We start from the raw sequence: 15,683 nt of genomic DNA, 5'->3' as shown, positions 1-15,683 counted from the left end.
ATGCCTTAGTCTCCTCATATGTAAAATGATCTGGAGAAGGAAATGACAAACTAGTCCATTATCTTTGCTAAGAAAACCCAAAGTGGGGTCACAAAGAGGTAGATATGACTTAAAAATGACTGAACAACAACTCCCTGACTCCCAGGCCACCACACTATCTCCATCACCACTTAGCTGCCTCCTGGTAAAGGTAATGGCAGAGTGGGCTAAGAATCATAATTCTTAAACTATCTGAAGACATGAACTTAACTCTGGGTACTTTGGATGTTGGTGAAATCCAAAACCAGTGGGTTGACATATTATTGGAGGAATTGTGAGTGGTTACAGTCAACTGTCTGCATGAGGTCTTACTATTAACAAATCTGGGGCAAAGTTCAAAGTAAATCCTGAATTAGAAGAAAAGAATAAAGATTAGCAGATGGGCACTACATGAATTTGTAGGAATTATAATCCCAACTGATTAAACAAGCTATTAACTTTGTAGATAAAAGATGAACAAAATTAAAGACTTCGAGTCAATAGAACAGAGCAAGGAGTTGTTGATTGGAATGAACCTCCAAGGAGAAGTTTCCATTTGTTGACTGAGAAAGGGCCTAAAAGAGGCAATGAAGAATGAATAGAAGGGGGTAACTTTTTTCTTAGTCTACTTTGTCTGGGGACATGAAACTCAAAAGAGCATCCAGCATTGCTTAAGAGTAGTTTAGGATGCAGTGTCTTGTAGACACAGACATATTTCTTTAAGTATAAGAGAACTGAGAAAGTGAAAGAAGGGATCTAGAATGAGGGAAAGTTGTTCATGACAGAGCTAGAGTTACAGAAGGCATCTGGGAAAAGGTGGCAGAGATTAAGGATTAAGATATGAAATGGGAATAAGCAAATTTTTGCAATTTCCTTTAATGGATCCTAATTTTTATTGCCACATAACTGACTGAAGATGTAGAGAATAGAAGATCCCATTATGCCCAATTTAAAAAAATGAATAGTCAAAGTCATGTGTTTACCTGTGTCAAAGAAGATATAGAAATCCATTTCAAGAAAAGTCTCGAGATGGTGAAATTCGCTTTACTTTTATTTATTTATAGATGAAATTGTACTGATTACATTGTGATCCAGAACAGCACAAAGCACCCTCAGGGAAAACTACATGGATGACATTGATCTAAATCAAAGGAGTTAAATTCAATTATACAGGGCAGGGGAGGGAATTAAAACATTTTTAAGAATTCCTGCAGGTGCATATCGACTTAATCACATATTAACATTATCTTTGTTCTGTTGTATTTTTATTTATTTTATGAAACAATCAGTTATATTTTAATCTGGTTCTGGATACTCTCAAGAACTTTGGCACATTTGTCACCTCTGGTCTAAACATCCACCCTGGAAAAAACAAGATATATGAGAAACACCTATTACCCAGATCAAAGCATGATACTCTGGATGAGTAGCTGATTTATTGAATTAGTGTGTGGGGGAGTGGAGGAGAAAGGAAGTAGAGTGGGAGGAGAGGAGAGTGGCATAATGGACAGAGAGCCAGTATAGGAAAGCATCTGATCCTTACTAACTGTGTAATCCTGGACATGTCATTTCAATGTCTCAGCACCTCAGACAACTCACCAAGGAGCTACAACGCAGAGTGGCTACTGATTTTCATTAGTAGAAGGGATTTTTTCACAGGGGATTTTCATACACTAATACAATCAAAATCCCCAAATCCCAACCCCCCCCCCCTCAGAATTTTATAACCATTCATTTGCAAGCATTCACACAATCTTATGTAGGCCCCAGAATTGAGCAAGAAGAAGAAAACAGTCTGAAAATAGTGTATTTTCAGTCATCCCAAACTTGATTTCTTGGAAACCCATGTCTTCAGTGGCAATATTACATGATTGCAAGACATTTATTGTCAGCATCATGAGGGTGGGAACTGTCTTCTTTCTCTTTGTTAGATATCCTCTTTGTAGCATCATAAATCCTCAATGGAGGATTCATGAAAAGAATTGAGTAAGAATTCCAAGCAAAATACCTTGCAGTGTTTGGGTTCTACAAATCCCCAAACCTCAATTCCACTAAATGAAATGAATGTTAATGAAAGTGATTTTAGGATAAGTTATTACCCATTTAGGTACAAAATTTTAAAAAATATTTAAGAAGAACCCCTATTCCCTCTAGAAGAAACATTTCCCATCTGTTGTAGAATTTTCTTCTGTGTTGTGTCATCATTTTGGGTCTCTTTAAGCTTATATTTAAACTTTTAAATGTGGGCTGATGGCCAAGACTGAGTCTGGCTCTCAGTCACTCCACGGAAAGTGTCCATGGAAAATATCTCTCTTGTCCCTTGATAACATTCCTAAGCAGTGACTTTCTATACATGTGGATGTAACATACAAAGAGCAGAATTTGTCTTTGTAAAGTTACAGCCTCTGTAATGGTCCCCAGAGAACTCTCAAGTCTGAATCCCTCTAAAAAGATCATGTATTCACACTACATTTTCACTCTTATATTTGTCAGTGCCAGTTTTATAGAAATAATTTGACTTTGCAAGAAAACTCCAGACTCTTACATTTCTCTGGTCATTATGGAAGCCATCAAATAAATTGAAAATGACTCATTAGGTAAACAGGCTATCACAGCAGATGAAAACTCACATCTTCCCAGAGGATTCTCAGTTGTTAAGTTGTTAACAGGAAACATCTATCTGCTATAAGATTTTAAGTCTGTGAGGAAGATGTGTAAGACCCTGAGCACTCAGTCCCAGGCTTTGGAACATATCAGTCCCCTGGTCCTGACTTGGACATCTACTTATTGACCTTTTTGGTTAGCTATGTCTTAGATTTAGTCAATCCTATTTCTCTTACTGAATTATTTTTCACCATTTATTAAATGGGAAGGTTAATATTCTTTACATCTGTGTCATATGGTATCCCTGTGTAATTGCAAAGAGTATTTTTTACATTTATTAACTCTAGTATTGTTTAAATTTAAATTACTAAAGGGCTAGTGTCCCTCCTAGGAAATTGAAAGGAAGAGGAGAGAAAGAAGGGCATCCTAATCCAAAGTCCAATCAAATGCAAAAATGTTCTCTGATTTTGTGGAGAATGCATGGAATTTGGCATTAGAGGAATCGGATATGAATCCTGGGTCTTCCATTTACTTCCTTTGTAATACTGGACAATATACTTTCATTCCTTGGGCTTCAGTTTCCCCATTTGCAAAATGTGGATGACAGATTAGAGTTCCAAAATCTTCTCCGTCTCTATATTTTTGAGGCCTTTGACCTAGGTGACCTTAAACAAGTTGCTTTCTGTTGTCTATAAAATGATGTGCTAAAGTAGATGGTCACTGAAATCTCTATTGGCTCTAAATCTATAATCCACTGATGCTATCTATTTATGATATCTATAAACTAAGAGCATTCCTTTTTTAGTATTTGAATAGATTTGTAATCTCATTCATGTGACTCAACTCATAGCATATTCCCCCTTTGTGGCTATTGCCCACTGTTATCCCATAAATCCTCTAGGGAATCTACCCAGTATGTCAAGAGTTTTACTCTGGGTATCTTGACAACATTGCTTACTTAGGTAATACAACCCAAGGCCTCTCTGCAGATTATTCTTTGTTCTTGTGAATCATCAGCTCACCTGTTTTTAGGATGACATTTATTTAAAATTCTTCTGTTACCCTTTTTAGTGTAAACTTGATATTATTTGATTGTTTTCAGCTGTGCCCAACTCTTGGTGACCCCATTTTGGGATTCTCTTGGCAAAGATAATGTAGTAGTTCTTCAGACAAGGAACTGAGGAAAAGAGGTTAAGTGACTTTTCCAGGCTTAAATAGCTAGTAAGAGTTTCAGGACAGATTTGAATTCAGATTTTCCTGACTTTAGCCTGGCTGTATCCACTGTGCCACCGAGCTGCCCCCTACTTCCAATATTTCTTTTGCTTCTATTTTTTTTAATTCCTGTACTTATATGTGAGACCTATAGACTGAATGAACAGTAATTACTTTCTCATATTATATCCTATTTCCTCTGTAATAGTTAAAATTATGAGATTTGCCTTGAATTTTATAATTTTATTAAGTCAAAAGTAGTAGAAAAAGAAGGAAAAATAAGAGATACAAAAGGTACTTAGCTGGCTAATCTGTGGCTTCCATTTGGGACCCCCAATCACACCAACATTGAGGAGAGCAGTCACCAAGAAATATGAAAGTTCAGCCAGCAAGCTCTCCTACTGCCTCAGTTTATCAAGCCTATTCTCCACCCACTAAGTCTTACACATCACATTTCTAGAGCCAACCATGGCTCTCCCTTTTGTCTGTACCAATCAGGGTGGGGGTAGTAAAGGGGATGTTCCCCCTGCCCTCTGTCCCGGTACCTCTTTGATTCTATGGCTGCCTTTTTTCAACTGCAATTCTACCCTTGTGACCTAATTTACACAATGATTTCCCTCACAGAGTCCTGGCTTCCAGGTCAAATGGTCAGCAGGAGATGAGGTCAAATGTGCAACTCTAGAAGGGTAAATTTCTAGTCCTATTGGCTTTATTTGAGATGAGGGGAAGGGGAAGGAAGGGAACAAGCATTTATTAAGTACCTACTGTATGCCAAACAGACAGTGGCTAAGTAAGCTACCCAGTGCTACTAAGTATGAGGCCAGATTTTAATTAAGACCTTCAGGACCCACCTTATGGCCTACCTGCCTTGTCAATGACTTCCAGATCATTGGTTAACCTGGCTTCAACCTACCTTTTCAGTGTTATTCTGTATTAATTTTCTCTACTACTTTTCTCAATCCAGCCAAACTGACCTTCTTGCTGGTCTTCATGCATAACATTCCATCCCCTGTCTTTGTGCTCTGCTAGTGGCTCTTCTCTGAGCCTGGAATGTTCTGCTTTGTACCTCTCATTTTCTATGAAGCCTTTCCTGATGCCTGTCACAGCTGCAGTCGCCCCCTCTTCACCAACATTTACCAAACTTGATCTTGTATGTTTTGAATATAGCTTAACACAATGCTTGGCACTTAGTAGATTAAAAAAAAATAAATTGTTGCCTTATTTATGTATAATATTGTCTCCCACACTAGAATGAAAGCTTTCTGAGGGCAAGGACTATTTCTTTTTTGTCTTTATACTCTTAGTGCCTGAAATAGTGCCTGAAATATAGTAGATGCTTAATAAATTGCTGTAGCCAACACTCTTCTCTCATCCTTTACCTTTATAACCTTCTTGTAGAGTAGAACATCCTAATTAATTTTTATATTCAGGCTTTGAACATTTATCTTCTTCTCCCATTGTGTTTGTTAAGGTAGCCAGTGTTTTGTGTGAGAAGAATAACACAACAAACAGCTTGGAGAGAGAAATGCAGTGATAAATAAGGTTCAGTGTTCTGTGATCTGTAGTTGCATAACTGTCAACTAATCTTTCAAACTGAAAAAGAACAGCAACACATAACAGCAAGCTCTCTGGATCTCACTCTGAAGGGTAGGATATTTAGGATGCTTGGAGGGTAGTCCAGAGATGATGGTGTCGCCTCAGTTAGAAGGACATTGTACAAGTGGCCAGATGACATCAGACTCTAACTCCGAATTCTTGAAGGAACAGATGCTGAAATGTGAATCCCACGTGTTGCATGTGTATGTGTGTGTATATATATATATATATATATATATATGTATGTGTGTGTGTGTGTGTGTGTGTAAATCAAATCATTTTTTTCATCAATATCTAAAGCAGGAGGGAAAAATACAACAGGTGGAGGCAACATCCTGGCAAAAATCCAATTGTCAAATACTTTTGCCCACCAAAATAGATTTTTATAGATTCTGGTTTCCTTTGGTGCAACTTTCCTTTTACATTTATTGAGTCTGCCCTTGATTCTTCTGTAGCAGTGGGTTCACAATGTGCAGCATGTATTAAACTAATCTTTTCAGATTTTTTTTTGATACAAGGTGAAGATAGGATGGGGGAGGTATGATAGTCACTTTTTTGAGGCAACTACCTAGGTGTTTTTAAAGAAAATTTTGTATAATCATTTTAACTTTGTAGCTGATTCATCATTTGGGGGACTTTAGAATTGAGTAAATGGATTTGCTTCACACTCAGTCCTGGGTATGATGTCTTCATAGATTCACAAGTATCCAGTAGTCTCTTGTATGTTATTACAACTTAGTAGAGACAGTTGGTGGCACAGTAGACAGAGTGCTGGACTTGGAGTTAGGAAGGCCTGAATTAAAGTCTGGTCTCAGATATTTAATAGCTTTGGGTCACTGGGCAAGTCAATTAACCACTGTTTGCTTCAGTTTCCTCAACTGTAAAACTGGGATAATAATAGCACCTACCTCCTAGGGTTGTTGTGTGGATCAGTTGAGATTTTTTTTTTACTGCTTATCATAATTGATCTGACCATTCTGGAGGTTAATTTGCATGCCCAAAGGACTTTTTTTTTTAAACCCTTACCTTCCATCTTGGAGTCAATACTGTGTATTGGCTCCAAAGCAGAAGAGTGGTAAGGGCTAGGCAATGGGGGTCAAGTGACTTGCCCAAGGTCACACAGCTAGGAAGTGGCCCAAAGGACTTTAAAAGAATGTGTGCCCTTTCATCCAACAATACTACTTCTGGGTTTATATCCCAAAGAGATAAAAAACAATTGGGCAATGATCTATTTGTACAAAAATATTTATAACTGAACTCTTTGTGGTAACAAAACATTGGAAAATGAGGGAGTGTACATCGATAGGGGAATGGCATAAGATGGTGATGGAATACTATTGTGCTATAAGGAATGATGAAGTGCAAGTCACTTAACCCTGTTTGCTTCAGTTTCCTCATGTGTAAAATAAACCAGAGAAGGAAATGCAAACCACTTCAGTGTCTGTGCCAAGAAAACTAACCTTAGTTAATTGGATATGACTGATACAACTGAATAATAACAAATGATACTTCAGTAAATCTGTGATCTGAAAGGTCTCTCCTTCCAGTGACTCAGATTAGTGCAAAAGGAGGTTAATAACAGTTACCTAACTTGTGAGGTTCTCATGAGAATCAAATGATTTAATACATGTTTAACTGGGGGAAATGCTTGTAAAAAAATGCATGGCTATCTGTATTGTTTGTATCTTGTCCATGATCCTCTTGGAAATCTTCTGCAAGGTCGTCACCCCAGCTTTCATGGCAACCTAGCCAAAGAGAGAGTATGACCCTTCCCCTGGTGGTGTTGTGTTTTCAAATTTTATTGTGCTGAAAATTTTTACTTGCCTCCTTCCATTTCCTAAGCAATTACTATAAGCCTAGGCATCTTGCTAAGCACAGGTGGCATAAAGAAATGCAAACATAGCAGCTCACATTGAATAGGAAAGACAAAGTGTAAATAATCACATGTATCCAAGATCCATTCAGTGTAAAGGGGTTCTTATCACAAGAGTAAGGATGGTGTGGAAGCTGTGGGAGAAGAGGGGTGGGGGCAGAACAAAGAAGGCCCATTGCAGAAAGTGGAATTTGAGTTCATTTTTGAAGGAAGTGAGGGAAGCTAGGAATCAGAGGTGAGGAAGGACAGCATTCCAGGCATGAGAGACAGCCTGAGCAAAGGTGCAGATATGGGAGATGACATTCTGTTGTGAGATTGTACATTGTGTACAGGGGATAAGAATAAGGAGATGGGAAAGCTAAAGATTTGAAAGGCATGAGATGCCAAACAGAGGACTTAATATTTAATCCTAGAACCTCTGGAGTTGGAGTAGGGTGGTGACATAGTCAGTGGCTATTTGCTTGAAAGTTCACCAAGCTGTGGTGTCACAGAGTGATGTCAGAATCAGAGAAAAGAGGCAGCTAGTAAAGGGACAGCTATGGGACATAATTATACAGAATTTTAGAAAAAGATGAAGCCTGTCTCTGTGTGCATCTGACACCCAGATGGCAGGCTCTCCACATATTTAAATCCTAAATGTAATGAGAATTTGGTGATCAGACATTAATACAGCAAAATACTTTGTAGCCCACTGCTCCGTGTATACAGGAGTTCCTCACATTGCTGGCTGTTTGTCACACTGTTGTTCCAGAGAATGATGGCAATACTATCAACTACCAGGCCTCCTCTCCAGGTGAGTGTGCTGCTCTTGAGATAGTCTGCCTTTAACCTGTTAGATCACTGGATATGTTCTTCCTTTGGGACTCAGTGACTGTTGATTGAGGGTGTGGTCTAGGTTGCATCTGAAAAAAAAACCTGTCTTCTTTATTTTTTGGCCTTAGGGCCAGAAACATTTTCCTTGGCTTAAAGGCAGCTGTGTGGAAAAGGTGTCAGCGCCATAGAAAGATGGCTTTATAGCATGTTCACAGCAAAAGCATGACTTGTGAAGCCTCAAGAATGCCTGAAAGGTTATCTTTTCATCTTGGCTTCTTGGCAGCAGTTGTTAGGTCTCATTTGTCCCCTGAGAGAGAATAAATGAACCATGATGAGGAGGATTGATGCTATTTCTGGCTTTGCCAGAGGATTTTAAGTGTGAGAGACCCTGTTCTTCCTAATATTAAGAAAAGAGAAAATTATCTCATCACCTTGACTTTTCTTCTTTGTCCTGATAGTGTGCCTTGCCCACACTAGATGCTCTAATATTTTGATGTTAGAGAAGTTCATTGTGGGTTTTCCATCAGCCTATGCTCGAAAAAGGGATAACTTCTACTTTACACTTGATAATTGGGCATCCCACCTCAACTCTCACCTCCTTCCAGTCAAAGCAGCCTATTACATTTTTGGATGACTCTCACTGTGAAGAAAATTTTCTGGGTAGCAAACAAATTTCCTCTTGGCAGCTTCCATATCTTTTTCCTAATTAAGTCCAATGGGTTCAAACTAAACAAGTATATGCCTCTTTCTAAATGGCAGTCCTTCCTTCAAATACTTGAAGACAGATATGCCCCTCTGAGCCTTGAATCCTAAAATAAATATCCAAGTAGTCAAAACAGTAATATGATTTAGACATTTGTGTCCACTTCACTGGATTAGTGAGCATATGAGAAGTGTATATTTGTTCTCAACAGTGAATAGTCATAGTCAATTCTCAGCTTTACTATTTTCACTATACAAAATGTTATCCAGAGGTTGGAAAAGTCTTTGAATCTCTTACAGTTGCATATTTATTTCCCATTGATTAAATAAGGCTAATGATCTTAAAATGATGTGAGTCTTAGCTTCAGAATATACCAGTACTATAGTTCCATCTTGTTGATAGCTAGGTATCATTAACTTTCATTATTATGAATTATTCTTTATCAACAGATGAAGGGGCTTTAGTAAAAGGAGCAAAAAAACTTGGCTTTGTTTTTACTGCAAGAACTCCTGACTCGGTTATCATAGATGCGGTAAGTAAGATGCTTGTGGCCTTGGCATTGTATCAAGCCAATCTCTTCTAAGTTCCTACTCTGTCTTCAAGAGGAAGATTTTCCCTGTAATAACTGACATAAAGTACTGCAAAATGCAGGGCTCTTGACATGGATTGGGGCAGCCAGGTTGCTCAGTGAATAGAGTGCTAGTCCTGGAATCAAGATAGCCGAGTTAAAGTCTGGACTTAGATATTAGCTTTCTAACCAGAGACAAGTCACTTTCCCCTGTTTACCTCAGTTTCCTCTCCTGTAAAACGAGTTGGAGAAGGAAATGGCACAAAGAATAATAAATGACTGAAAGGACTAAACAAAAAAAATCATATGGACAGTCTTACTTGAGCTTTGCTAAAAGTGTATGAGCTAGGTCCTGTTTCCATCTTACAAACGAAGAAACTAATGATCAGAAGAAACATGTGACTTGTCTATATATTGACAAAAATACATGACAGAGCATTAAATTTCTTGTCTTCTGACTGTGAATACATTCTTTAGTAGTTGGGAGTAATTCTTGTACTTGAAACAAATGTCTTAATTCCATTTTCTCCCTTGTACTCTAATCTCTGTTTGGGGCTAGATAGGAAAAAAAAAAGGGCCTGATGGAGTAGAACAGATAGAAGGCAGCAGGAATCAAATGAGGTATGGATAGAAGCAAATTGTTATATTCTTTCTGCCAGGTTGGCTTGAGAATTGGAAGCAGAGATTCAGTTCAGGTAAGAAAGTTCAGTCAGAGCCAAGGCTCAGAGACAAGGTAATATCAGAACACAAGGAGCCAGCAGAAGGAAAGGTCAGGAAGTGGCAGAGATGGGATGAAATACTTGATTAGATAAACAGGGCTAAGTTGGGACAATACCAAGAGCTCAAGACAAATTTGGGTTGGAAGTACCGGAGGAAGATACATACTTGCCATAGATGCGTACCACTGTTAGCAAGTATGTCCCATACAAAGTCCAAATGGAAGGATTCCCTCTAGAAGCTGAAATCTCCTCAGCAGATGACAATGTACTGATGGCATCAAGCCCTGGAATATTGCAGAATCTCCTAAATGAAATCTGTAAGCATTCAGGAGAATTCAACCTCAGTAGCTATATAGATTAAACTAAGTGGATGAAGAATGTGCAAATTCAATTGGAGATAAAGTCCAGAGAGGTTATCCATCATTATGTCTATATCTTTGGGCAGACACTACATATGAACAGTGAACTAGTCACAGAATTAAATGGGAGAAACAGCTGAATTATATTAAGAAAAATGTTCAGTGCTTGTAATGATTGCCAAGCTTCTCCCTGAAACAAAGGCTTATCCTTTTAATATTAAAATTCTCCTGCTTCATATGACTATGAAGGTACGTGGATTGTTACCTGCTCCTTCAGAAGGAGAACCTACATTAATGAGATCTCTGGTCCATCAAAGTATTGCAACTTCAAGTAATGTTTGAAAATGGTATAATAAAGCATTTTAGAGATAATCACATTCAATCTCTTTATTTTAAAGATGATAAAACAGTCTGTGAAAGTTTAAAAGGCTTTCCAGACAGAGGTCACAAAGCTAATCTGTCTCTAAGTCAGAAGTAAAACTTGAGGTTTGTTACACCCTGTCCAATATCTTTTATACCTTTTTTTTAAGTCCTTACCTTATTCCTTTAGAATCAAAACAAGTATTGGTTCCAAGGAAGAAGAGCAGTAAGGGCTTGACAATCAATTTGGGCAGAAAGTGTCTGAGGGCAGATTTGAACTCAGGAACTCCTGGTTCCAGGCCTAGCTCTCTATCTACGTGAGCAACAGAGCTGTCCTTTCCAATGTATTTTCTGGTATATTGTAATACATGTTTTTATTTCACATAGTAGAAAAAATCAAGTTGGAAAATATCTACCATATTATCTTATGTAAAACTGGAGGGCTTTCTCCCTCTTCCCCCCATTTCACTTGAATCTGAATTTTTTTTTGTTGTTTAGCCTTGTGTATTGTGATCACACCTTAAATTTATAGATATATTTGGATGCGTTATTTCTGTCTCCTTAAATAAATGTTCTCCAGTTTCTATAATTTCCCCCCTCCCCCCAACCTTCCATTTTTGAGCAACAGCTTCATTTGTTTAGTCTTGCCTCATTGGTCATACTGAGTCTGATGGCTGTCAGGAAGACTGCTCAGTCAACAAATTAGGACTCCTTTTACCAGAAGGGGGAGCTGTCATCACATAAGTTTTGTCCATTAATTTTTTTAAAGGGATATCTTGGGGCTAGAGGTGGAGCCTATATAGGGTTTGGGGGAATATGAAGGTTTGGATCTTGTGAGAAAAAAACAACCAAACTTTTGATTATTTTTAAAAGAAAATCATTTCATCTTCCTGCAGATGGGCCAAGAGGAAACATTTGAAGTTCTTAATGTCCTGGAGTTTTCGAGGTATGTTAACTTTTCCATATACTTAAGCATTATAAAGGAATTCATTCTACCTCTTTCACAGGACTATACGAGTGTCTGTTTTTTATATTTGACTCTTTCTTCTTATGTGTCATATAGACCCCTTTGATAGTCTGAACTTCTGGGCTTCTCAGAATAATTTTTTTTAATAAGCTAATGCTAAATTTCAGCTAGGGATGAGTGAAGATCCAAGACTATCCAAGGTCATGGACCCTCAGAAATCTATCTACAGATTCTGGTCTATGGCCTCTCAGGTTAAGAACCCTTACTTTAGGATTATCTTAAGGATTTTAGAGTGGAAGAGACTTTAGGAGTTAAACATAGGATGAGAGAGATCAGCTAGGTATCAACTCATGTTAAAAAGACAAGGACTTTAGTAGACTGCAGTTTCATTATTAGCTAGTTGGAAATGTGTTGAAGATGGCTGATGTCCAGAAGCCCAGTTGAACCTAAAGTATTAACTTTTTTTTTTCTGTAGAGGTGGACAATGAAATCATCTGTTTTTCTTCCTAAATGTCTTTTCTAAAGAAATTCAATACATCTCCATATCCTACTCTCCTTTTCCATTTCAAAGGCTCCAATGCTCTAGCAGCTGGGGCAGAATTCCCACCAGGGCAGCAGCAGACATGTCTGAATAGTTCAGGGTATGTCGATGATGGTATTATTTTCATTGGAGTTTCCCCAGGTCTTGTGAAGTCATACCTCTTGCACCATCTGACACTGTTAATGTGGGAGCTGAGAAATTGGAAACGGAAAAGACTGACTGATGAGATCATCAGTTCATCCCATTGGAGGGTCAGTGTAGGATGGCTCCTTTGGACATGTTCTGAAGCACTCTCCCCAAATCCATTTTAAAGTGCTTCAAGGCCTAGAGATATTTGTTCTTTCCTTTGGAATGGTTTTTGTTCCAATAAGACTGTCATAAGAAAAAATTTCCTAATATTGAATATAGCTTTCTGTCTTCTTAACATCTGGCTTTTGCTTTTAGCAGCACAACCATATTCTATCCAGAAAACCTTCTCCAGCATCAGAATGTCCAAGTCATTGCTTTATTCCATCAGCAGTCAATAAGAGCTGTATGATGACCTTGCTTTATTTACTTAACAATTATTCAAACAAACCACCTAAACTGGTTTTCAAAAGTTATTTAAAAGTCATATCAAGCCTTTATTCCCACCTTGAAAATCTAATCTAGTCTTCCTCATTGCTTCTTAGCATTCTTTGTGTGTACAAAGGATCTCTTTAACAGTGCAGCAAGCTAACATTAGAGGGGATAAAGGATAGGTGGAAGGAATAACAATAGCTCTCTTATTGAGAAGCTCCAACAGTTTCCTCTGCCTGGTCCCTCTCCCATTTTTAGTCTCAGGCTACCTAATCTCCAGTGACCTTGAAGAATTACTTGTCTAGTGTTGTCTCTGTACTTTTCTACTGAACTTGAGCAAGGACAAGTGAAGAGTGATAGAAGCTTGAGTAGAAAGAAGAGGCAAAAGAATCAGGCCTATGCTATATGTTTCATAAGAGACATTGGCAAGCTGGATGGAACACCTTCTCTCCTGGAGTGCTATAGAAGAAGATGACTAAGGCAATGAGGAGACCCAAAACCATTTCCTTTGAGGAGCAATTGAGGAGATAAGGAAGACTTAAGCAGGATATGATCACTGTCTTGAAATTCTCCAGGGACTGTCATTTGGAAGGAGGACTTATTCTTTGTGGGCTTAGAGCTAGGGAGTACAAGGAGGTAAAGTGAGACTTGACATAAACTTTCCAAGAATGGGATAAACTGCCTTCCCCCCCCCCTCCATATTGACAAGCCTTCAAGAAAAGAAAAACTAATGTTTATTTCTAGACATTATCATCCCGAAATCTTTAACCCCCTCAGCATAAGAAGGGAAAAAGATGAATTGTAAGAGAAACCTCTAAGTGTTCTTCTCCAGCTCCAAGATTCAGTGAAAATGGGAAAGATAGAAAAGAAGTATAAAAACTGCAGGGATAAAAGAGATGTATCATTCTGGTCATATTTGGGTTCTATTTTTTCTAATTCTATATTCACCCCATTCCCAAATACATACATATGCTTAGCTCTGTCTAGTATTGCCTAAAAGATTCTCTTCCATCCCCTTTCAGCATGTTTTCTGCCTCCTCTGCTTCCATTTTACAACTTTTACAAGGTTCTTTGGCAATATTCAGGCTCCTGAAAGAGAGAAATCCAGTTATTCTTGTAGTCTGTGTTGATCAATTAGAATAAACATGGTCTAATGGAAAAATACTTCCCCTTTATAGTTCCCACATGATGTATTTATATCTTTGGTAACTAAAAGTTTGCAATAAATTCTCTCAGACACCATTTTTTTCTCAGTGATGCTGGTCTGGCTACAGAAGAGGAAAAAGAAAGATGAGCTTTTTACTTTAAAAAGATACTTTTCAAATATTGGTCAACTGATCGTTAAGTTGGCTCTTTCCTAGATCTTTAGGAAGTAAGTAGAGAGAAGAATTGTCAAACATTAGTTAATTATACTTCTTATTTTTAAAAGTTAGGTAGGGGATTTTAAAATAGGGACGAGGAGGTCAGGGAGATAGTCCAGGCCAGCCCATACCTGTGATTTCCTTAGTGTGAACTCCTGTGTGAAAATACCTATCCCTTTTACTGAGCAACAACTCCTCTGTAACTTCAAGGATTACTAGAATCCTGAGACATTGATCAATTCACTTATCTTTGGTCACAAAACTAGTGTGTGCCTGAAATAAGACTTGAAACCAGGTTGTCCTGTCTCCAATGTACTATTTAACCATTAACAACGTTGTACAAGTAAAGTTGGAGATTGATTTAGATTTTATTTACCTAAGCTAATTCTGGTCTCCACTGTCAAAAGTAGTTCAACAATCTTTTAATTCATCATTCAATTGGCATCCATTAAATAAGATAGAAAATGGTGTATGCATCATACCCATGTACATATATGTGTATATGTATAGATAAATATAATATAGTTATTTATTTGTTTTAAATGAAGGGAATTTTTACTTCCATTATTATCATTGAATCACCTACTTATATCAGGAAGTTATGAGCTAATTATACTATAATGCCTATGAAAGTTTGCATCTTTTTTTTTCTCATTTGACTGTCTGAGGATGATAAAGGAGAGCGTGAGTGGACCTGGACACTTAGACAGTATAGTGGCCAGTCCATAAATGTTTTGTCAGTAACAAGGTAATAACTGAAGCCCTGTTAAAGTTTTCCACCTACTCTGTTTCTTCCCACCTCCAAAAGAGAACAAAACATTCTTAAGTTGTTCCTAAATTTAGCCTAATCATTTAGTAATTTGACCTCTGACAATTCCTTTTTCCTTATAGTAACCGAAAAAGGATGTCAGTAATTATTCGAACACCATCAGGACAAATTCGCATCTACTGCAAAGGAGCTGTAAGTATAAGACTAGTCACTTGCCCTGAAATATGAATTTGCTGACTTTTGCCACCCAGAATCATTAATGGCCTGTTATAATTCCGTATTATTTTCTCATCTTAGTGTGTTAGTAACTAATTTAAATTTTATTCCATGGGAAGAAAATGCTGATCATGAATGATGACTCTTCTATTGAATAATGGCATAGAGCTCATACTAAATTAGATGACACAAAGTGGGAAGAGTGGAGTAATTAGCACATTGGATTACAGAGTCCAGCTCCAAAAAGAGTTTGACTGGCTAGAATAATGGGCCACATCTAATAAGATAAGATAACAAATATATATATGTAAAGTTTTATATTTGAATTTTTAAAAAATCAACTTCACAAATACAAGATGGGGAAAAATAGCCAGAGAATAGTTTGTTTTTAAGAGAAAGTCTTGGGGTTTAAAGTAAACAACAAACAGTATGAATTGGCTATGTGA

At 37.7% G+C, this 15,683-nt stretch overlaps 1 protein-coding gene across 4 annotated transcripts in view; it reads left to right on the top strand.

The window, feature by feature from the left end:
- ATP8A2 (ATPase phospholipid transporting 8A2) overlaps positions 1-15,683 on the top strand; it is an 860,692-nt gene that overhangs the window by 265,733 nt on the left and 579,276 nt on the right. For all 4 annotated transcript variants that reach the window (XM_056794696.1, XM_016421852.2, XM_007495237.3 and 1 more), the window contains exons 17-20: positions 7,991-8,096; positions 9,269-9,351; positions 11,722-11,771; positions 15,144-15,213. In XM_056794696.1, coding sequence (XP_056650674.1) covers positions 7,991-8,096; positions 9,269-9,351; positions 11,722-11,771; positions 15,144-15,213 — 309 coding nt within the window. The remainder of the gene's footprint in view (positions 1-7,990; positions 8,097-9,268; positions 9,352-11,721; positions 11,772-15,143; positions 15,214-15,683) is intronic.

The sequence above is a fragment of the Monodelphis domestica genome, chromosome 4 (genome assembly GCF_027887165.1).
Source record: "Monodelphis domestica isolate mMonDom1 chromosome 4, mMonDom1.pri, whole genome shotgun sequence".
NCBI classification, from domain to species: domain Eukaryota; kingdom Metazoa; phylum Chordata; class Mammalia; order Didelphimorphia; family Didelphidae; genus Monodelphis; species Monodelphis domestica.
This window is presented reverse-complemented; position numbering and strand designations above follow the sequence as displayed.